General features: G+C 46.4%; 5 protein-coding genes across 6 annotated transcripts; 2 read left to right on the top strand and 3 right to left on the bottom strand.

Annotated features, from left to right (window-relative positions):
* Nucleotide 1: 1 nt before the first annotated feature.
* Nucleotides 2-6,119, bottom strand: LOC6616290 (rho-related BTB domain-containing protein 1). The gene is made up of 13 exons (XM_032718088.1): nucleotides 5,774-6,119; nucleotides 3,757-3,950; nucleotides 3,589-3,692; nucleotides 3,327-3,524; nucleotides 2,540-3,076; nucleotides 2,219-2,477; nucleotides 2,040-2,153; nucleotides 1,889-1,975; nucleotides 1,735-1,818; nucleotides 1,431-1,673; nucleotides 1,104-1,374; nucleotides 675-849; nucleotides 2-604 (listed from the first exon to the last, which is right to left on the bottom strand). Exons 2-12 carry the CDS (start codon nucleotides 3,934-3,936, stop codon nucleotides 698-700), a joined length of 2,229 nt encoding a protein of 742 aa, XP_032573979.1. The 5' UTR covers nucleotides 3,937-3,950; nucleotides 5,774-6,119; the 3' UTR covers nucleotides 2-604; nucleotides 675-697.
* Nucleotides 6,120-6,505: 386 nt separating this feature from the next.
* LOC6616289 (insulin-degrading enzyme) lies at nucleotides 6,506-10,689 on the top strand. Of its 2 annotated transcripts, XM_002040617.2 has the most exons (14): nucleotides 6,506-6,746; nucleotides 6,810-6,944; nucleotides 7,006-7,140; nucleotides 7,198-7,468; nucleotides 7,523-7,751; nucleotides 7,802-8,004; nucleotides 8,094-8,179; nucleotides 8,236-8,695; nucleotides 8,754-9,104; nucleotides 9,167-9,398; nucleotides 9,457-9,663; nucleotides 9,722-10,014; nucleotides 10,072-10,281; nucleotides 10,342-10,689. In XM_002040617.2, the coding sequence occupies exons 1-14, from the start codon at nucleotides 6,691-6,693 to the stop codon at nucleotides 10,567-10,569; spliced, it is 3,096 nt and encodes a 1,031-aa protein (XP_002040653.1). In that variant the 5' UTR covers nucleotides 6,506-6,690; the 3' UTR covers nucleotides 10,570-10,689. The 2 variants fall into 2 exon arrangements, with proteins under 2 accessions (XP_002040653.1, XP_032573976.1); XM_032718085.1 differs by having other exon boundaries at nucleotides 6,506-6,944.
* On the bottom strand, nucleotides 10,512-12,024 carry LOC6616288. Its single transcript, XM_002040616.2, has 3 exons — nucleotides 11,605-12,024; nucleotides 11,079-11,552; nucleotides 10,512-11,009 (listed from the first exon to the last, which is right to left on the bottom strand). Exons 1-3 carry the CDS (start codon nucleotides 11,840-11,842, stop codon nucleotides 10,663-10,665), a joined length of 1,059 nt encoding a protein of 352 aa, XP_002040652.2. The 5' UTR covers nucleotides 11,843-12,024; the 3' UTR covers nucleotides 10,512-10,662.
* Nucleotides 12,025-12,089: 65 nt separating this feature from the next.
* Nucleotides 12,090-16,111, bottom strand: LOC6616287 (protein inturned). Its single transcript, XM_002040615.2, has 2 exons — nucleotides 15,810-16,111; nucleotides 12,090-15,757 (listed from the first exon to the last, which is right to left on the bottom strand). The coding sequence occupies exon 2, from the start codon at nucleotides 15,019-15,021 to the stop codon at nucleotides 12,412-12,414; it is 2,610 nt and encodes an 869-aa protein (XP_002040651.1). The 5' UTR covers nucleotides 15,022-15,757; nucleotides 15,810-16,111; the 3' UTR covers nucleotides 12,090-12,411.
* A 220-nt stretch (nucleotides 16,112-16,331) lies between these two features.
* Nucleotides 16,332-20,732, top strand: LOC6616286 (toll-like receptor 13). The gene is given in 7 exon segments (XM_032718087.1): nucleotides 16,332-16,649; nucleotides 17,709-17,939; nucleotides 18,043-18,232; nucleotides 18,234-18,259; nucleotides 18,466-20,084; nucleotides 20,148-20,275; nucleotides 20,337-20,732. Coding segments are annotated over 7 exon segments (2,697 nt in total). The 5' UTR covers nucleotides 16,332-16,354; the 3' UTR covers nucleotides 20,545-20,732.
* Nucleotides 20,733-20,853: the final 121 nt, after the last annotated feature.

Here is a 20,853-nt window from a genome sequence, read left to right as displayed (position 1 = left end):
ATTTGTTCGTAATTGCTTTATTCTATCATTCTGTACAAAATGCGTCCTTATCGTAGAGAATTGCTTAGAGCTATGGCTAGACAAATGTTTCCGTAAGTAGGAATTCAAAAATATACATACATACATGTCTTAGGTAAAGGTACAAATATATGGATATACACATGTCTGCGTCCTTCAGCTGTCCACATTCCATGGGATCGTGCAGAACCAGTTGAGTGTACACCGATATATCGTAAGGCAATACAGCGAAATGCTTCGCATCGCCGAGGTGCGTGTGCATACATACTCGTCTATGCTTTGCATTTTATATAGGCGTATAAATATAAGAAATCCGAAGCACTCTGCAGTATGCTCCTTTGTTCTGGGTCGAGCTACGTTGGACTTATTAATCGTTAATCACTAAGGCAAATTTGCGCTCTATATATTGCGTAATGTCAAAAGCAGACGCGCCACGCCCCCTTCGTTCCCAATCCCTATCCCCCCGACCACGCTAAATCGTGCCCTTGAGGTTTGTTATGTATGGATTTGGAAAAGTATCAAAATACTTAAAATCGTACAGATGAAACAGATCAGGACCGGCAGGATCACAATGAAGCGCAGTGATCTGGAATCAAAATATCGAAGTAAATCGTTAATATCGAAGAAACCTTACTTTGAAATCGATAATAACACACCTTCCTTGCCCTAGGGCTGGGTGTCAGAGATTCAGGTCCATGTCCGCCTCCAGATCAATGTGGTTGAGCGAGTTGCCGGCGCTGTTGAAGATCTGATTATCTGCGTTGCTGTTCTCCGTGGTTCCACTCACATCAGTGCTTCGCTTCGATTTCCCTAACAGCCAGCAAGAGAATACTTTGACCAAATTTCGCACATTAATATTATGATGATGGCGTTGTCGTTGTGAATGAGCAAGGAAATCAACAGGAAAGGAAAACAATAACGAGACACCTAGCTACGAATACAAACCGCCGACATGATGCATACATTATCCTCTAGAGCTAGCTGAAACTAAAACCTGAGCTGATCCTCCGACTGGAGTCTTGGACTGGGATGTTAAGTGTGGTGGGATGTGGAGCAGATAGTTCCGTAAAAGTAGCAACACTTACCGCCCGTGAAGCACAGACATCCCTCGTCATCGCTAGGCGATTCCCGCCTCGAAGTCTTTAGCTTAAGCTCCTTGTTCAGCTCGTTCAGGCATCGCTGATAGTAATCATAGTCCTTCAGATACCAGACTGGAGGCCATCGGTGCTCGCGCAAGTATTCCTGATTATCCTGGTGCAGCGCCTTTAGGCCCTTGAGTGAAAACTTACAAATAAGGTTGTAATTGACGCACAGGTATGACATGCACCACTCGGCCAATTGATGTGCGTTGTGCAGCTGCAAAAAAGAAAAGTATGGTATATCATTTTTTTAACCGATCTATCTGTATGTACCTTCACTGGCTCGAGCAGCTTTAGACAGTGATCCACCGTTTCATTGGTTTCGTTCTGGGAAATCAGAGTGAGATCTTCAATAACGCGGCATTCAACCAGGTTGAGCAGCCGCGGCAGGCAGAGTCTATTGGCCAGCTCCAGCAGATTGAGGCACTTTACGGCCGAGATTGGCGGAATCTGGTCCGTGTATAGGTAGCACAGCAGCTTGTGGAATGTGTATATGGTAACGCCAGGGAATACGATCTAAGGTGAAGGAAATTTATGACAACTGTCCTTAGTTTAGGAGTATTGTGCCCGTTCCTACCACATTGGAATGCGCCTCGCGAAAGTCGCCCAACAACATTGCGCGCATGACATCACAACGACCAACTAACACAGCGCGGTGTGCCTGCAATGCAGCAAAGGTAAGTGTGAACGATTGTGCTCCATATAGTAATTCAACAAACATATGTATGTACCTTCATTAAACCATCGTCCAATTCAAAGGTGACATCACTGAAGCAACCGTCACCAATGCAATGCCGTTCCATGCTTTCTTTGATGCGCTAATGTAAGGAAAAGAAAGTGGTTAGCACCATAAAATAGACACCATGACATCAATGCGCTTACCAGGCAAATGTGAGGATTTGGCTCATCGCTGGAGTTCTCCATAACGGTTTGAGGCCTGGAAAGTAGCTGAGTCAGTTGCGGCAGTTCTAATAGATCGGCAGCTTCTCTAATTTCCTGTGAGCATTAACAATATATTAATAGGTCAAACATAACACAGAATATATTGAAACGTTTCCTACCTCCAGATTATCGCAATCCTTGTCAATGGTACCGGTATAAATAAATCTCAGGCACTGATGCAGAGCTTGCGGAGAGATAAGTTTGCTGAGGGTGACAATCGTCTGCAGACCATTTACACCCCGATGGTTCTCCACGTGCACCAGGCGAATGCTCTGCAGGACCGGATGATGCAGCTCCCTGTACAAATCGTTGGACCGCTTAGACTCCATGAGAGGTAACGCCTGGTAGCTGGAGCGGCGCTTTAAGTGTTCCCACATTCTGCTGATGGAAAATGTATTCAAAGTCAAATGGGTTCAATGCGATCGGGAGGCAGCACCCACCGTTGTGTGCGTGATTCGTAGCGGATCAGGGACTCAGTGTCGTCGTTAAAGTCCGCAATGGTGGCCTCCCCGAATGTTGAGCTGACCATGCTAGATTCGCTGCTGCTCCGCCCGCCCATATCAGTCAGCTCAGTGCTAAGCAGGCGCTGGAAGATGCTGGACGCGGCGGCTAGCATGAACCTGTGCACGGCGAACTTGGTGCCACCCGCCCCTACCAGGACGAGGTCGGTGTAGGCCTGCGACAGGAACATGTTGTAGATGTCCTGCCGATAGTTGCCCACCATGACGGTGACCTCCGGTGGTGGTGGCTTCGGTGGCCGGAACGGCGCCTGCAGCAGAGGCTTCTGCACCTTCTTCAGGTTTGTCATCCAGAAGCGCTGCTGTCGGCGTGCAATCAACGCGGATCGGATGGCATTTTCAAACACCTCGTTCACCCCAAAGTAGGTGAAAACACTGGTCTCGTAGTAGGCCACTCCCAGCTCTTTGGCGACGGCACGCGCCTCATCCGGCATAACCAGGTCACTCTTCAATGCGGCTCTTTAAAAAAAGATTATAGTAATGATTGCCTTTAATTTAGTCCAATTAAATAGAATATCTCTGAACATCAAAACAGATTAATTTGTTCTAGTGAGCAGAACATTGAATTATATCTTTAGTGTGATCTAAATATAACAAATAATAATATCACTACCTAGTGAATAATTGAATTGATTGAAGAACCCACACGGGTTTTAATTAAAAAGTGAAAGCCACTCAAAACTGGCTGAAACCTGCTAGCTATGCATACCGAACAAAGGTTCCCTTCTCGCCGAAATACGAGAGATAGTTCTCATCGCGATACATGTAACGCAGGTCGTTCTTGCAGCCAACTAGAATGACGGGAACATCCGGACAAAAGCGGCGAATTTCCGGATACCACATCATCTTGCAGTTGCGCAGGGAAATAGGACTGGCAATGGAAAAGCACAGCAGCACCACATCGGATCTGTAGGTCAAGAAGACATCTTATTTATTCGTATGGCAAGTGCTGCCACATGAGCTCTACACACCTGCCGTATGCGAAGCGCCGATCCTTGTCGTGGTCACCAAATGTATCCCACAGGCGAAGTGAGACATTCACTCCATCCACCACCTCCCAGGATCGCTCCAGTACCTTAAATATAAGGGGATTATGATTAAATTCAATAACTACGACTCTCTGGAGAATGGTAACCCACATCCTTATATATGCGATACTGGTCGATGGCCCACACGGTCGGCACGTGCGTGGAGAGGAGCTGGGATAGCGAGACGTGTTTGTTGCAGGCCCTCGCGCAGATCAGTCGGGTCTTGCCCACGGCCGTGTCCCCCACCAGGACGCACTTCACCAGCTCTTGATGCGGCTGCTCGTTGTCCATTTTGCTTATGGAATCTGAAATGATAAGAGTGTTGGTTTTTCAAAGATTTAATAAGGATTTTGTCAATTTGGATATATTTTCTCTTGAGGAAAACATACATAAATGAAAATATTAAGAATAAAATAAACTGCTGACGATGCTGATATAAATAAGTGAACTACGTAGAATAGCTGCCCTAATGTTTTTCAGTTCTGATAAGCTCTATCGCTGATGCTAAATTCTCGACTAACAATCGACCTGCTAATTACCAAGTTACACAAAGTATCGTCTGCATTAACATTTTGTGTGAAGGCGAAATTGTTCCATCACGTGATTAATTTGATTTTAATCTAGATACCTGAGTGCTTCCCAAAATATAAATAGTTTGAAGTAATCTACGCACTTGGAAAATTCATTTCTGCGTTCAGTTATACGTAAATCCAGAATAACTGATCTACGCCAATAAGCTATTTTGTTTGTTTACTTGCTGCACTATCGTGAAATCAGATACCTGCTTCGTATCATTTACTGAGAAATCTATTGGATCCCGCAATCGGAGGAGTAAGTACCTCGGATACGGAGCGATAAGCTCGCTCACTCTTTTAATCTCTAATTGAACCTAATTGGGCTGCACTAAAAATATATCTGCCTTCAATCCTCCGGTCGCAATGAGCACGCTGCTTCTTCCTGCGTGGCCCACGCTCCATGGCAATCCATTGTCCGATCTTCTCGACGAGCTGCAGTCTGTCTATTTTGGGACGCGCTTTAAAGCCAAAACAATAACCATGCAATTGAAGGCACTTCAAGTGGTCGCCAGAAGCGATCGTTGTTCTCCACAGGAAAGTCTTTTGTTTGTGCGAAGACTTTACGTTACTGTCAATATTGTGGATCGTTGACCTCAGGATTACATGGCAATCGGTTCCACTTTCGCTTTGGTTTTCTATGTGTTCTGTTCAGGGACATTTATGATATGAAAGATCAATCTTTAAAAGGGGAGGAATATTTTTCAAATATTCTTAAATTTACATGGCTTCTTGTAAATTCCGCTGTATAATTTTCATTTCTGCAAAGACTGATATACCATACCTACTATCAAATACCGCTCTTATTTTTATTATTTCCTTGTAGAAATATTTTTAAAACATATTATTTAAGTTCCCAGTCTTAAGCAAAGTGAAGCAAAAACAAAGAAACAAAGAAAGGAGAAGTTGTGAAGGTGAACCACTTTTAGTTTTTGAAGATATCAGGTAAATATCTGAAATATATTCTCAAGTGGCAAGCATCTGCAGCATAAAATTGGATCGATTTTACAGTTTTAAAAAGTTAGTTTTCTTAGTTTTTATTGTAAAATATTTCCACCAACCATAATCTTGGCAAATAAAAAGAAAGTTTATTTAGGGACTGGTTCCGAGTTATTTCTCATGCGAGGTGTGAACATGTCGAGTAATTAGGCGTTTTGATTCGCGAGAATTCGCAGAGCACGCCAGCATATTAGCATTATTAACGAACTCTGCGCTGTTTTGTCATGTCTGGGAAGTCTCCTTTCTTCAATTTTGCCAGCTTATTGATTTTCTCGTGCCATTGCAAAACGGCCACAAATACCGTTACCAAACACACACACTCGCAAACAAGGAGGCGCAGAAGGGACTTTTAGGAGGGGATCTTGGAGTTCGGACTCGCCATTCCGGCAAACTTGACCCATTTGGGGGAGAAAAATCGTTGAACACTTGCACTTTTTCGCGAGGAAAACGCATGTTGGTGGGTAAACAACTTGATTAGAACCTAATTCTTCGACTGGCGACCAAAGGGAAGAGCACAGAATTTACGAACTCTGCGGACATAGCACTACAGCACTCACCTCTGAAAACGCCTGATCCCACGGATTGCACGAATTGCACGGATTTGCCTCAATGTTCTTACTTTTGCGTATTGCACTTATCAACACGCACACCAAAGCACGGCATTTTACAACAATTTGCATTTATTTCTGCACCCACACACCGATGGCGACGCAGTTTGTGGTTCGCAAACATGCGCAATCTTTACGGCTGGCACAAGTTTAACATATCTGCGAGCTGGTTGCCGACAGAAGAGCCAGTGCTCGCTGGCCAGGTGCACTATCAATGAAATTAAAAAATAATAAAATGCAGTTACAGCCCGCAATTCTTCTACGCGCTTGACGGCAGCCGGCCAGTGTTGGACAACGGCGGCGGATGGGCGCGGAGCACTGCCAGATTGAACGGGAATATTTGTTTTTATAATGACTGTTATCAGAGTTGCCCAATATTTATTATATGGTCGTTAGAAAAGTTCCAAGCATTTGAAATACACTTTGAAATCGCCATCTATCCTAGGTAAGGCGAACATGCAGTTTTGTTCAGTCCAAAGTTACGTTAGAACAATTAAAAATCAGCACCTAAAACTTATTAAGTCTTTCGTATTTGAAAATATTGCTTACCACCCATAAGCACTTTGTACAATTTTTCCAATTGGGAATTTCAAATCTGGAACAACTCACAAAATAAACGATCTGGCAACACATTGAACTAGTTCCGCGTGCACGGTGAGTTGGCAGCCCTGCGAACAGATGATTATTTGCTATTTTAGTTGTTGCGAAACTATTTAGAATTTATTTTTCGGACCAAAAAGTGATTGAAATTCATTGAACGAGTAACCGACCAGCTCGGAAACCTACTCCACCCACTCTACGATTTCTTCTTGTACGGGCGCTACATAAAGCCGGAGTGGCGCTATCAAAAGTGTTTCACAAACTCAATGTATCTTACGAGCAGAAAATCGATTTTTGCCTTAACAGCGGTTTTTGGTCGACGGTTGGCAGCAAAAAATCAAATATCTGCCAACGGGCACCACTAAATCGCAATTATTTCGCACAGGTCAAGTGCATTGAGGGCCAGCATTTCAGTAACACATCGAACGATTGGCACGCTTACTAAACCCAAGATGACAATAGCCGAGAGCTCGCAAAAGTCCGCAACCAGGAAGCCAGACAGCATGGAGCCTATTTTGAGGTGAGTGCACGTTACGCATCTTGAAGCCCGTCGTCTAAAAGCAATGGCTTGTCGTTTCTAGGCTGAACAACATTGAAAAGTCGCTGCAGGACACACGCGACTACCGCGGATTGCAGCTGGCAAATGGACTGAAGGTCCTGCTCATCAGCGATCCCAACACAGATGTCTCGGCGGCAGCGCTGTCCGTGCAAGTGGGGTAAGTTAGGTCAAATCTTTACTCAATGTTCGCCTCTAATGAGTGTACCCATGGCAGTCACATGTCGGATCCCACGAACCTGCCTGGATTGGCCCACTTTTGCGAGCACATGCTGTTCCTGGGCACCGAGAAGTATCCGCATGAGAATGGCTACACCACATACCTTTCGCAGAGCGGCGGAAGCAGCAACGCCGCCACCTATCCCCTGATGACCAAGTACCACTTCCACGTGGCGCCGGACAAGTTGGATGGAGCCTTAGATCGCTTCGCTCAGTTCTTCATTGCCCCCTTGTTCACGCCCAGTGCAACTGAGCGGGAAATCAATGCGGTATGTGAAAGCATTCATTAAATTCCTGACAGAAATAAGACGCCGTCATTGCAGGTAAACTCTGAGCACGAGAAAAACCTGCCCAGCGATTTGTGGCGTATCAAGCAGGTGAACCGGCACCTGGCAAAGCCGGATCATGCCTACAGCAAGTTCGGCAGCGGCAACAAGACCACCCTATCCGAAATACCCAAGTCCAAGAACATAGATGTGCGGGATGAGCTGCTAAAGTTCCACAAGCAGTGGTACTCCGCCAACATAATGTGCCTGGCTGTCATTGGAAAAGGTTTGTTAAAGTATAGCCTTTTCTGCCCCCAAGTAATCAATCTCTAACAGAATCGCTGGACGAACTGGAGGGCATGGTGTTGGAGAAGTTCTCCGAAATCGAGAACAAAAACGTCAAGGTTCCAGGTTGGCCACGCCACCCCTACGCCGAGGAGCGCTATGGACAAAAGGTGAAAATAGTGCCTATCAAAGACATCCGATCGCTGACGATAAGCTTTACCACAGACGACTTGACGCAGTTCTACAAGTCAGGCGTAAGTTTAAGATACCACTGCGCTGTGGCTACGGATCAGTCAGAGGATTCCTCTCTGGCCAGCCCACTGAACCTCTTGTTTAATTATAGCCCGATAACTATTTGACGCACCTCATCGGTCACGAGGGCAAAGGCAGCATTTTATCCGAGCTGCGTCGTCTGGGCTGGTGCAATGAGTAAGTTAATCAAGACTGCCGATATCATAGTTACCATCTATCTATTCCTTTTGCAGTCTTATGGCCGGGCATCAGAACACGCAAAACGGGTTTGGATTCTTCGATATTGTCGTCGACCTAACGCAGGAGGGTTTGGAGCACGTGGATGACATTGTCAAGATCGTGTTTCAGTACTTGGAAATGCTGCGGAAAGAGGGACCCAAGAAGTGGATATTCGACGAGTGTGTGAAACTCAACGAAATGAGATTCCGCTTCAAGGAAAAGGAGCAGCCGGAGAATTTAGTCACACATGCCGTCTCGTCCATGCAAATATTTCCCCTGGAGGAGGTACTTATAGCTCCATATCTGAGCAACGAATGGCGTCCAGACCTCATTAAAGGCCTATTGGATGAGCTGGTTCCCTCCAAGAGCCGCATCGTAATAGTAAGTCAGAGTTTTGAACCGGATTGCGACCTAGCGGAGCCGTACTATAAAACAAAGTACGGCATTAAGCGCGTGACCAAGGATACTGTGCAAGTACGTTAAGTTGTATTATGTTGGTCTTTCAAAAAATAATCTTAAAATATTTTTGTAGTGCTGGGAGAATTGTGAACTTAACGAGAACCTGAAACTGGCACTGCCAAACAGCTTCATACCAACGAACTTTGATATATCCGATGTCCCAGCCGATGCTCCCAAACATCCCACGATTATTTTGGATACCCCCATTTTGAGGGTGTGGCACAAGCAGGACAATCAGTTCAATAAGCCAAAGGCATGCATGACTTTCGACATGTCCAACCCAATTGCTTATCTGGATCCCCTGAACTGCAATCTGAACCATATGATGGTGATGCTGCTGAAGGATCAGCTCAACGAGTACTTGTACGATGCGGAGCTGGCCAGCTTGAAGCTCAGTGTGATGGGAAAGTCGTGCGGCATCGATGTGAGAATGCACAACTCTTATGCATTGAACTCTTAAATGACAAAATGCTTTATCTCTTGCAGTTCACCATTCGAGGCTTTAGTGACAAGCAGGTGGTGTTGTTGGAGAAGCTGTTAGATCACCTTTTTGACTTCTCCATCGACGAGAAACGTTTCGACATCCTTAAGGAGGAATATGTACGTTCACTGAAAAACTTTAAGGCTGAGCAACCATATCAGCATTCCATATACTATTTAGCTCTGTTGTTAACTGAAAATGCGTGGGCCAATATGGAGCTCTTGGACGCTATGGAACGTAAGATATTAGCTTGAACTATCTGGAAAAGGTTACTAATGAACTCACTGTTTTGTAGTTGTCACGTACGATAGAGTGTTGAACTTCGCTAAGGAGTTCTTCCAGCGCCTGCACACAGAGTGCTTTATTTTTGGCAATGTGACCAAGCAGCAGGCCACGGACATCGCGGGGCGAGTTAACACCCGCCTGGAGGCTACCAATGCGTCGAAGCTACCCATTTTGGCGCGGCAAATGCTTAAGAAGAGAGAGTATAAGCTGCTCGCCGGTAAGTCGATACACCGCTCAACTCTTTGTACCCAATCATGAGTTCCGTTCCATTAAAGGCGACAGCTACTTATTTGAGAAGGAGAATGAGTTCCACAAAAGCTCCTGCACACAGCTCTACTTGCAATGCGGCGCACAAACAGATCACACAAACATAATGGTGAACCTGGTGTCCCAGGTGCTCTCCGAACCTTGCTACGATTGCCTGCGCACGAAGGAACAGCTGGGCTACATCGTTTTCAGTGGCGTGCGTAAGGTGAATGGAGCTAATGGCATACGTATCATTGTGCAGTCAGCAAAGCACCCGTCCTTTGTGGAAGATCGTATTGAAAACTTTCTGCAAACTTATCTGGTAATAGAAGGATTGTCTATTGTAAACAGTTTATAAAATAATTTCTCGTTTCTTCAGCAAGTAATTGAGGACATGCCACTGGATGAGTTTGAGCGGCACAAGGAGGCTTTGGCCGTGAAGAAGCTGGAAAAACCTAAGACCATATTCCAGCAATTCAGCCAGTTCTATGGCGAAATAGCCATGCAGACGTACCACTTTGAAAGAGAGGAGGCTGAGGTAGCAATACTCCGTAAGATTAGCAAGGCCGACTTTGTGGAATACTTCAAGGTGAGAGAATATGGATACTTTAAAGTGCATCTTGGTCTGATCACTCCCTTAACTTTCCAGAAATTTATCGCAAAAGATGGCGAAGAGCGACGCGTTCTGTCCGTACACATTATATCCCAGCAAACCGATGAAAATGCCACGTCAGAAGCGGAGCCCGTAGAGATCACAAACATGGAGCGTCACAAACCAATCAGCGATATTGTAACCTTTAAGTCGTGCAAGGAGCTGTACCCCATTGCTCTGCCATTCCTTGACATTAAGGCGAAGGGAGCACGCAGCAAGCTTTAAACTGAAATAAGGATATTCAGGTCTTTCTTAATAGCACATGGTTTTGGTCTCTTTTTGTTTTAATTGCTCGAGAAAAAAACATTGTTCTGTCATTTACAAATATAAAAGAATCTGGATTAACAGCGCGTTCTGCTTGATGTAAGAGCTGCCGAGGAGCACACTGTTCGGGATGGAGAAGCCCATGTCCAGCTTGTTCAGCACCTGTGAACTGAGATCTTGCGTTCTTCGGTGGGTGTGACTTTGATCCAGTATGGAAATTTTGTGCTTCAGCTGGATATCTTCGGTCCACTTAGTGTTCTGGAAAATTCCATCCATTTCTAACAATATGTTGTTGCTCTGGCCAGTTTTAGATTTCGGGTTAAAGACGCCGTATCCTAGTTGCAGGTTCAGCAGCTCGCGATTCATGTGATGGAAAGTGCACTTTAGTTGCAGGGACTTGCCTGAAATTGGATTAACAAGAAACTAGATATAACTAATACGCCGTGGATCCACCCCAAATACTGATATACCTTTAAAGCTGAATATCGGACTACTGACAGTGGCCAATTTGGGTGCTTTGATTAGTTCCGTAACGTTCTCCAGCTTCCAATAGTAGGTGAACAACTTTACATCCTGATCGGCCAGTACAGTGTTATTGAACTTATCGACTTCCGTTTCCCGAGCTCCAAGATTTGCGTTCGTCTCCAAGTTTTTCAGAGTAGGACTCTTCTTGAGCCCGAAGTCTGGAGCAACTTCGTTCTCTTCGGCTTTCGAATTGGTTGAATTGGAAAGCTTCTTGGGAGGATCGATTGGCTTGAAGATTGGCGGCACCGCAGCGCTGGTGATTGGCCTCACAGTCGGAGGTGGAGTGGGCAGAGATGTGGAAAAGGCTGTATTGAGCTTAAGTCCATTCGCCTTGGCTAAGTGCACCAAAATCAGTTTCATTACACGAAGCTCTTCGTAGAGCTTGTTCTCCAGACTCCGGAAGGCCATGTTCATTTCATCTGCACACAAAGCACAAATAATTTCAAGATCAAACGGCAAGAGACCACCCACCTGATCCACACACTCCCTTAAGGGTTTTTGTGGTGACAGCCTCGGCCGATGCCTTCACCTCACCCGCAGTCACAGTGCAAACCGCTTTCTGCACTTCGCTGGGCAGTTTTGGAGAAGCTTCCGTATCCGAGGGATTCCCGGTGACGTTGAACAGTCCACTGCCCGGTTCCTCCTCCATGGCCATCGCCGTGGAGCAGAGAACAAGACAGAGCATCCACGTAGTTGTCATCATAGCCATCCACCAAGAAACCTCTTCTGTTGGAACACCCAAACAGAACTGTCGACGAATCTGGGGAAATTGGCAATTTGGGGAGCACCACCTTGAGCCACTCGTTCACGTGGATTTATTGCTCGGCGTGTCTCTTGACTTCTGGTGCGTGGAACTACTTTTAGAATGGGACCCTCCCACCGAACTCTAAAAATAGTGGACACTTCTGATGGCTTCTCTAGTACGAACTATGAATGAATGAAACACATTCGCACGATTCTTGTGTTTTCCTCTTGAAATACCTTCATACATATTTATTCGCTGCGTTTCAGATGAAATGTACACAATTTTTCAATTTCGTAGAGTTTTGGCAAGCTTGCGCTTTTCGAATTTTGAAAATACAAAATTGCACTTTCCTTAATTCTAATGCTTTTGTAATGGAATTGTTGAAAATGATTAATTATGCATTCTTAAATATAATTTTAAAAATTTTTTTGTATACTTATATAGGAGTAATTTGTTTAGTTAAAGCCACATTTTAAATATTTGTGCTTATATTATAGCAAGAATTCGACTCATAGTAGTATCCTGCCAAGATGTCATCCCATGGAGAAGAAGGACAACCGGAAGGCCATTTCGACTATGTTCTGGGGAACATCGGACCAGTGACACACGTACACTTCCTTGGCTGGCGACTGAAAGAGACGACCAACCACCACGAAGCGACTGCTCGTCGGGGATTGGGATTGCCCATCCGTTTTGGGTTGCGTTCTGACCTCCAGGGTCATGCCGTGCTCCTTGACCAGCGACACTGTGTGGCTACTGTGCCCGTTCGAGCTCGGCTGTGCTCTCGAGGATTCCGATAGCTGCCTGCGATAGTGCTTGGATTTCTGCAGCACGGCGTGGATTATGTGACACGCCTGACGAATCTCGGAGAGGTAGTTGGAGTTCTCGGAACTGTCGGTAAATGGGGCAAACAAGGACCCATTGGCTATGTCAATGTAGACGTAGTGCAGCACGGAATTCTTCCAGCCAGCGGATATCTTGACCGGCACCACGTTGTTGATCTCCTTCCACATGGACTCCGTCATTTGGCTCTGCTTGTGGCTCTCGGCCCCGAGATTCAGTCCATAGTGGAGTGGATGCTGTACGGCGAAGTTCTCCCAGTCGGAACCGCTGTCCGAGTCCTCGGCAGCACCATGGATGGGGGTCAATCGCCTGCGACAGGACTCGTCCTCACTGGGAGTCAGACTGTGTATGGAAGACCCACCCAGGGACGAGCAGAGTTGGGCCTCCTCCTCCACCGAAGGACTCAGCACGGTTAGTTTCTGCTTGAGGAAGGACTCCAGTCGGTTGTTCGGCTCCTTCTCCTGATCCCTGCTCTCGCTGGCAGTGGCGTCGAGCACCTCCGGTCTCTTATTGGAAACGGACCAGAACATGGCCAGGGATTCAATGCCGCATTGCACCAGGTGGTCCAGCGTCTCCTGAATCTCCTCGATGTAAAAGAGCGATGGTCCCACCACCGCATCCGGCGCCATGTCCGGAGCATCGAAGATCTTCAAGATCACGGCCAGACTCAAGTGGTTCTTGGTGCAGATGGTAAGGAAATATCGCCCTGTGGCACTGGGCAACACTATCTCCTCCCACACGTACATCTCGCGAACTTTGATTCCAGGAGCAGCTCCGAGCAACTCGAAGATACCGCGGCAGCGCAGGAATCCCTCTACACTCACCCGCACTTCCGGTGGCAGCAGGCTGGCCACCAGGAAGCCATCGTAGTACAGCGCACTGCCGTAGATGAAGAACTCGCGATGGGTGGTGAGTGGCTCGTCGTTCCAGTTGCGATAGTCCATGGCCTCCATTTCACTCAGAGCATCAAAGATGCGCAGCTGCGCTTCCTTGGGCAGTGGCAGGCTGCGGGATTGGCCCAGGAGCTCCTCGAAACGAATGTGACCATGGCATCGGGCTACGAGCCGGGTCCTCTGGATTTCACAAAAGTGTCTCAGAAACAGCTTCAGTCTCGAACTATTCCCCGGCTCTCCCTCCTGATTGAAGCTCTCCAGGACCAAGCCCGGCAGAGAGAAGCGTATGTATCCGATCAGCTCATCCGATCGCAGGCTGCACTCCGCCGCACTGCAGAGTCCTCCGGCGTAGGCGAAGAGGACTAGGAACCCATTCAGTCGGCGGTAGTTGACGTGGTATTGCACCTGGTCCACCAGCAGCCTTGAGCTCAGCGGCTGGGTGTGCAGTTCACTGAGAACGGCGTGCAGGGTGAGGAAACTCCCACGGGCCTTGAATAGGAAGTTGTCGGGGGTTTCCGGAAAGTAGTAGAGGGAATCCTGTTGCTGCTCATGCTGATAGCACTCCGGTGGGAGTAGCAGCATAGCGAAGGGCATTCTTATGTCTACGGAACTACCGGGACCACCGAAGTTCCCCTCCGTTATCAACATCTGCTCAAACTTCTCCGTGAACATGGGAAAGTTCTCCACCTTGCACACCTGCTCCTCGCGAACATTTTGATTATACCCCGGATCGGTGGGGGAAACTGCACTGGCCGCACCGTACGACTGAAAGCCTAGGCACACCTGAGTGGGCTCCACGAACTGCTGGAGCAACTCATCCACATTGCTGGCGTACAACTCTATGCCATTCAGGGATCTAAACCAATCTCCCCGCTTGATGCCGTGCTGCAGTGCACTCAGATCGTGAACGAATCCATCGACCATCAGGCATTCTGGTTGGTCCGGAAAGGGCAGCACCCGGAAGCCCAGTATGGACTCCACCGCCGTGGATCGTCGTCCGAAACGGAAGCGATCGGCGGCTGTGATCACCAGATCCAGTTTCTTGGGATCGGGGGCAGCCGTCTTGAACTGTGAGAAACGGAACTCTTGCGGCTCCGTCTGGGTATCCAACCTGCTGGGGCCGTGGGACTGGTTTTGGTTCTGACTCTGATTCTGATTATTGCTGTGTGGCTGGCGACGCGACGACTTCTTTCCCAGGCGCAGCGATCGGCGCATGAACTCCACCCGCCGCTCCGCCGAGACGCCAGTCTTCTCACATCTCACATACTCCATGTAGAAGAGACTGCCGTCTGTGGTCACGTACTCCTCCCAGTTGGCCAGGTCGCTGCCATCGCTGTACGAGTTGCTCAGCGAGGAGTTCGAGCTGGAGAAGGCCTCCGAGGGCAGGCTGCCCGGCGATTTGCGCATACTTCAGCGGGTATTGTTAACTGGGTGGATAGTTATTAGTGGCCTACTATTCCAGGTACACACTCAACTATCTTCCGCCGATTGAAACCGCCTCAGCTCAGCTCTGAATGTCGACTGAAAGCCGAGATCTCAGCACTCAAAACCAGTTTCTAATTGAGCTCTGGCTCCGACCAGCCCCCTACCATTCCACTCAAATTCCAGCGGGAAACGAGCAGCTCTCTTGTGATCCGGTTCTCTTTCAACCAGGGGAAACTCAAAACCCACCATGGGTTAGGAAAAGTGTAGTCACCATAATACAAAAACCACTTTCTTTTTTTAAATGTTCGCATGTAAAGATTGTACTGCAAAACAGTTTACTTCTGGATTTCGCTATTGACATTAAGTTATAAATAATAATCATGGAAAATCCTTATAAAAATAGAGCTCCGTCTGCGAAATGCTGACTCTGCACAAAGTCGCATTTGATTGTGTTAATCAGCGGAAGATTAGTAAAATGTTGTTTCCTCAATGGGTATCCGATGATCATTTGTCATGTGAGACTACCGCAGAAGCCCTATCTCCCAATAAATTCTTTTACGGCCAATAACCTGTGTATCTGATATGAAGGGAATTGATATAATTAATTGGGCATTTGTGCAGCCGGATGTTTTAGTGGCCAGCTTTATGTATCGCCGATGGGCTGATAATCTAGGATTTGGTCTAAGAGACTGGACGCCGTAAATCAAAACTTTTCTATCTGCAATCGAAACAATCGAGTAGTATGGAAAATTGTGTCTCACTGAACTTACTATGTGCTGGCCAAAAGCGAGCCGTGGCTATATCGGTTGATCCAGACCACCGAGCCCATTGAAGTACGGGCCTAATAGCCGTACTCCGACGACCAGATAATTATCCGATAAGGAACTTGGCGTGGGCGTGAGGCGGGACGCTCAGTGCCACCGAAAAAGCGATACGCTGATAGTCCCGGGCCATTCAAGGGAAGATATTTCCAAAATTGATAAGCCGTATCATGGCAGAATTAGCCGCACATATGTATCGCAGCTACCAATTATTTCTGCTGACCAACGGAGCAGGCTGGGTCCTCCAGCCAGTCCATTGCGCGAATCCGAGGCGTGCGCTTCGTTCAGCCGCGAATAAAGTGATTTGCAGGAAGAGTCCACCGCGGTTAACTATCACAAAATGTGGCTTGGATTTCGGAATAACCAGTGAAACTGAATGAGTGGCTAAAAAGTGTATAGAACGCGATTATCTGTGCGATTGTGAAATCAAACAGCTGTCAAATCTTATTTATAATCCCCCATTACAAGCACTATAAGTGCGCAATTCAGTGAATATGTCTCCCAAATATATATGGGATGTGATCTTATTAGTGTGCCTGCTCCTCGGAAACGTAAAGGAAGCATCCACCGAGTTTTCGATCCAGGATGGCTTGATAATAGAACCAGATTCAGCCACAACATCCAGCGAGGAGGCCGAAGAGGTCAGCAAGGAGAGAACGGACCTCAAGTCCCTCATGTTGAAGTACGAATCGGATGATGGGAACAGTTGTCTGCTGGATATGATCAAGGACGAGGTGATATGGTGGCTGTTTCCCAACGGAACCCTCAAGGAGAGCACCAAGAAATACGGTAAACCTATCCACAAGTCCAATACAAATCGCTGCCTAAGTTTCAGTTTGATTGGGCATTGTTAACAGCACTCAAAGAAGTGATATACTTGTCGGGAAGTTAACTGTTTCGGGGTCCTCTGTTGCCGCGCTCCGCCCGCGAGTCATACACTTCCTCGGTTGCGACATATTCACGCGTCTGCTTTCTCAGAGTTTTAAAACATAAGTGACCCGTGTACATTTCCACATCGCTCTATCTCGCTTGATACATGCTGGTCCGAACCCACCACAGGACAAGCATTTGTCTCACTCTAACGCATCGTCGAACCGAGGCTATGTAGAACAGAGCAAAATCCGTTAAACTCGCATAACGGAACACAGCGAACAGCGATCAAAAAGAAACGAAGACAAGAACAGCTCGATACGAATTTTATTTATTAGAGATGGAACATAGAAAATAAAAATAAGACTAATAATGATGCGACATAGTTATACTTTCACGCTTCCAGCAACGCGAATCAACTGTCTTTGGTGTTAGCCTAATCCCGCAAGAATAGGTAACATTGTTATGGAACTCCTTATCGGTAAAAGCTCTGCATAACTACACCATCATTCTCATGAAAAGAATCCTTCTTGATTTCGAGTCGAAAACGATATATATATATATATATTTTTAGCCGGAGGCAGTATCGGGTTTAAAACATAGAAAGAGCAGTCATTTGCAATCTGAGAACGGTTCGCTCTCGATATGAGTATGCCAGATCATGATTCGATCTTGTCTAGATTTTGAGATCGAAAATCTCAAATCGATAACGATCTCGAGAACGGTTTTTTCTCTGAGTGTAGTAGCTTGGGGTGGATTTGGCAAAGCTACTCGCTGCTATCTCGATCTTAGCGATAATATATTGTATCTCTTCGAATTTTTTCACCCGGCACTTGTTCAACTTAGCCTGTATTCCCATAGTATTCGATACTTAGTTAATGCTCTAATTCTATAGGATCGGTAGATTTACTTATCATTTATAGGTTATACGTAAATACAACGAGTCTTCCGATCGTATAAATATTGACTTATTTAAAGCGCACAAAATGTATTTGGATCTGTCCCACGGTAATCTTAAGGACGACACTGACCTGTTCCGAGAGGCGAAACTTTCGAGCAAGGTTACCATTTGGAGGACAGAAGTCTTCTCGGCCGCATTCAATACGTTGACTGCAGCTCCGTTCAGGACGCTCTACTCCATGAGGGAATCCTTGAAGCTTTTATCACTGCGAGGGAATAACTTTGCCGAACTGATTCCAGATGCTGAAGGTAAGCTTGGCCGGGATTGATCATTGACCATTTAGTCAGTTGTGGGAGCCGGAAACGCAATGACACACGTGTTCTGATGTCCAGTTACCACTCGCCATTTCAGCCTTTGTCCGATTTGTAAACGAGTCTCGCTTGGAGGCTAGTAACTCGGTACCACACCATTGTGAACTACTACTTCTACACAATACCACCGATCTCTATGATCGGGAATGCTATCTCTACTTTAACAACAACACAAACATGGCACACTCAATCACAACCGGTAGAAACTATACGAACTTTATTAAGGTCTTGAAGGTACGATCAGCACGGAAGTTCAAGTAAGATCTCAACGCAAACACAATTACACAACAAAGACATTTTCCTAAAAGTCCTCATGACACATTAATTCAGAACTTGTCATTAAATGGCTATATTCCTGGTTTCATATCTATTAAAAGGTTCTTACTATGTATCCTTAGGATGTATGAGGATGTTATATGTATCTTAAGTGTTCTAACACGTTATTTCTATATCTCTTTCCCAGCTCAATCTATAGCCTGGGCTACCTTTCCTAAGATGCCCCGACTTGTGGAGCTGGACATCAGCAACTGCAGCATTGAGTACGTGAGCAAGGAGGCGTTCAAGAATGTCAGCAATCTGCGGAGGCTCTTCATGTCGGACAACAAGATCATGACGATAAGCCACGACACTTTCTACTACGTCCAGGGAGTGCAGTATCTCGACCTGTCCTTCACCAACTTCCTGACCTACAGCTACCAACTGCAGTTGCCCACTCTGGAAATGGCCTTAAGTCTGATATACGGCCTGAAGATCCAGCAGAACGTGTTCAAATATCTGCCGGAATTGATTTACCTGGACCTCTCTCACTCGAAGATGACGAGGAATAGTGCGGTGGCATTTGCCCATCTGGGGGACAAGCTGCAGTTCCTTAGTCTGTGCTACACCGCCATTCCCATGGTGAGCAGTACCATCTTTAAGAATACGGTTTTGGAGGGCCTCGACTTGTCCGGGAATCCCTACCTATCCTACAACATCATCGACGACGCCTTCGATGGCATTGCGAACACACTAAAGTATTTGTACTTCGAGCGATCGAATATTAAGGATTTGGAGTGGTCCAAGTCGTTGAAGAAGCTGCAGGTGTTGGGCCTCGCGGGTAACAACATCAACGCTCTCACTCCGGCCATGTTTCAGTCTCTGGAGTCCCTGGAGATCCTCGACTTGAGCTCAAACCATGTGGGCAATTGGTATCGCAGTGCCTTCCACAACAACTCCGCCCTAAGGGTTTTGAACCTGAGGAGCAACACCATCAACATGCTGTCCAACGAGATGCTGAAGGACTTTGAGCGATTGGATTACCTTAGTCTCGGGGACAACGACTTCATTTGCGACTGCCATTTGAGAGCGGTGGTGGAGGTGGCGGCCACCAATAATAAGGATGCAGACTGCTCCTATAAACTGCTGAACTACAGTCAGAAAGCCGTAGGTGAGGAGGTAATATCTCTGGCGGAGTCACTGATTATAGATCGCAAGCTATGGCAGAGTCGCTATATTCCCTGGCTGCAGAAGAGTTACTCCAACATTAGGGAGTTCAATCGCGCGAATCATATAATCAAGCTGCGCTTCTCCTCCGAGGACTACGTGGTAACCAAGTGCTCCACGGCCCAGCCATACCACCTAGAGGACATTGACGGAGATCTTACCCTGAAATTTCAGCTGCTCGACTACGAGGCCAGTCAGTATTACTGCTTCAACAACACCGATCAGCTGCAGGTGGATGAGCTCAACTGCCAGATCAGGTCGATGAGTGACCTCACCGAGGAGCTGCACCGCGTTACGAACACAGTGATCGCAGTCATGGGCAGCATAATTGGCGCTTGCATCCTGGGATTTATTATCTATCTGAAGCGCTGGCACATCCACTACTATTATTCTTCCCTGAAGTCCGCTGCCTTGTTGTCCAGTGCGTCCAAGGAGTCGGTGGATAAATTCACAAACATATCCCAGAGAGATCCGAGTGCCGTCTACGATATCTTCATCAGCTACTGCCAAAATGATCGGCCCTGGGTGCTCAATGAACTACTGCCGAACGTGGAGGAAACTGGGGATGTGTCCATTTGTCTGCATGAAAGAGATTTTCAGGTGAAGCTTACTCATCTAACAACATTAACTGACTAATGATGTGAATCCTTAATCCACATGCAGATTGGAGTGACCATCCTGGATAACATCATCTCCTGCATGGATCGCTCGTATTCCCTAATGCTGATCATATCCTCCAAGTTCCTGTTGAGTCATTGGTGTCAATTTGAAATGTATTTGGCACAGCATCGGTAAGGAATCTTTATCTGTAAAATTCCATGATAAAAATCAATATATGTGTGTGTATTGCAGCATCTTTGAGGTCAGCAAGGAGCACTTAATCCTGGTTTTCCTGGAGGACATTCCACGCAGAAAGCGACCAAAGACTTTGCAATATCTCATGGATGTGAAGACGTATATAAAGTGGCCGACGGCCAAGGAGGAGCGGAAGCTGTTCTGGAAACGTTTGAGGAGATCCCTGGAGGTCATAGGGATCAACTCCAGAGAGATCAGTGTTTAGAAAACACGTAATTTTATCCCAAGAGTTCTAGTCAGTTGTGCACGTACCTGATATAGTATATAAACAACTTAATTACACTTTTACGAAGACGAAAGTTTCCCCACAGTAAACATAGTAATAAGCAAAAATAGCTGCTTAACATAGGCATAGCCTATAAATGTTATATTGATAAATAAAGGTATTTAGGTTTTTAAGAGCTTAAATGGGTGATGTTTTTGAAATGTCTTAACAAAGGCAATATGCGTAATTTAAACATAACCCAACGGCTGGACACTAAGTGAGGAGAGTTAAGGGCTGGGAAATATCTAA

This window comes from Drosophila sechellia, chromosome 3L, assembly GCF_004382195.2.
Source record: "Drosophila sechellia strain sech25 chromosome 3L, ASM438219v1, whole genome shotgun sequence".
Lineage (NCBI taxonomy): Eukaryota > Metazoa > Arthropoda > Insecta > Diptera > Drosophilidae > Drosophila > Drosophila sechellia.
Note: the sequence above shows the minus strand (reverse complement) of the source record. Positions and strands in the feature narration are given on the sequence as shown.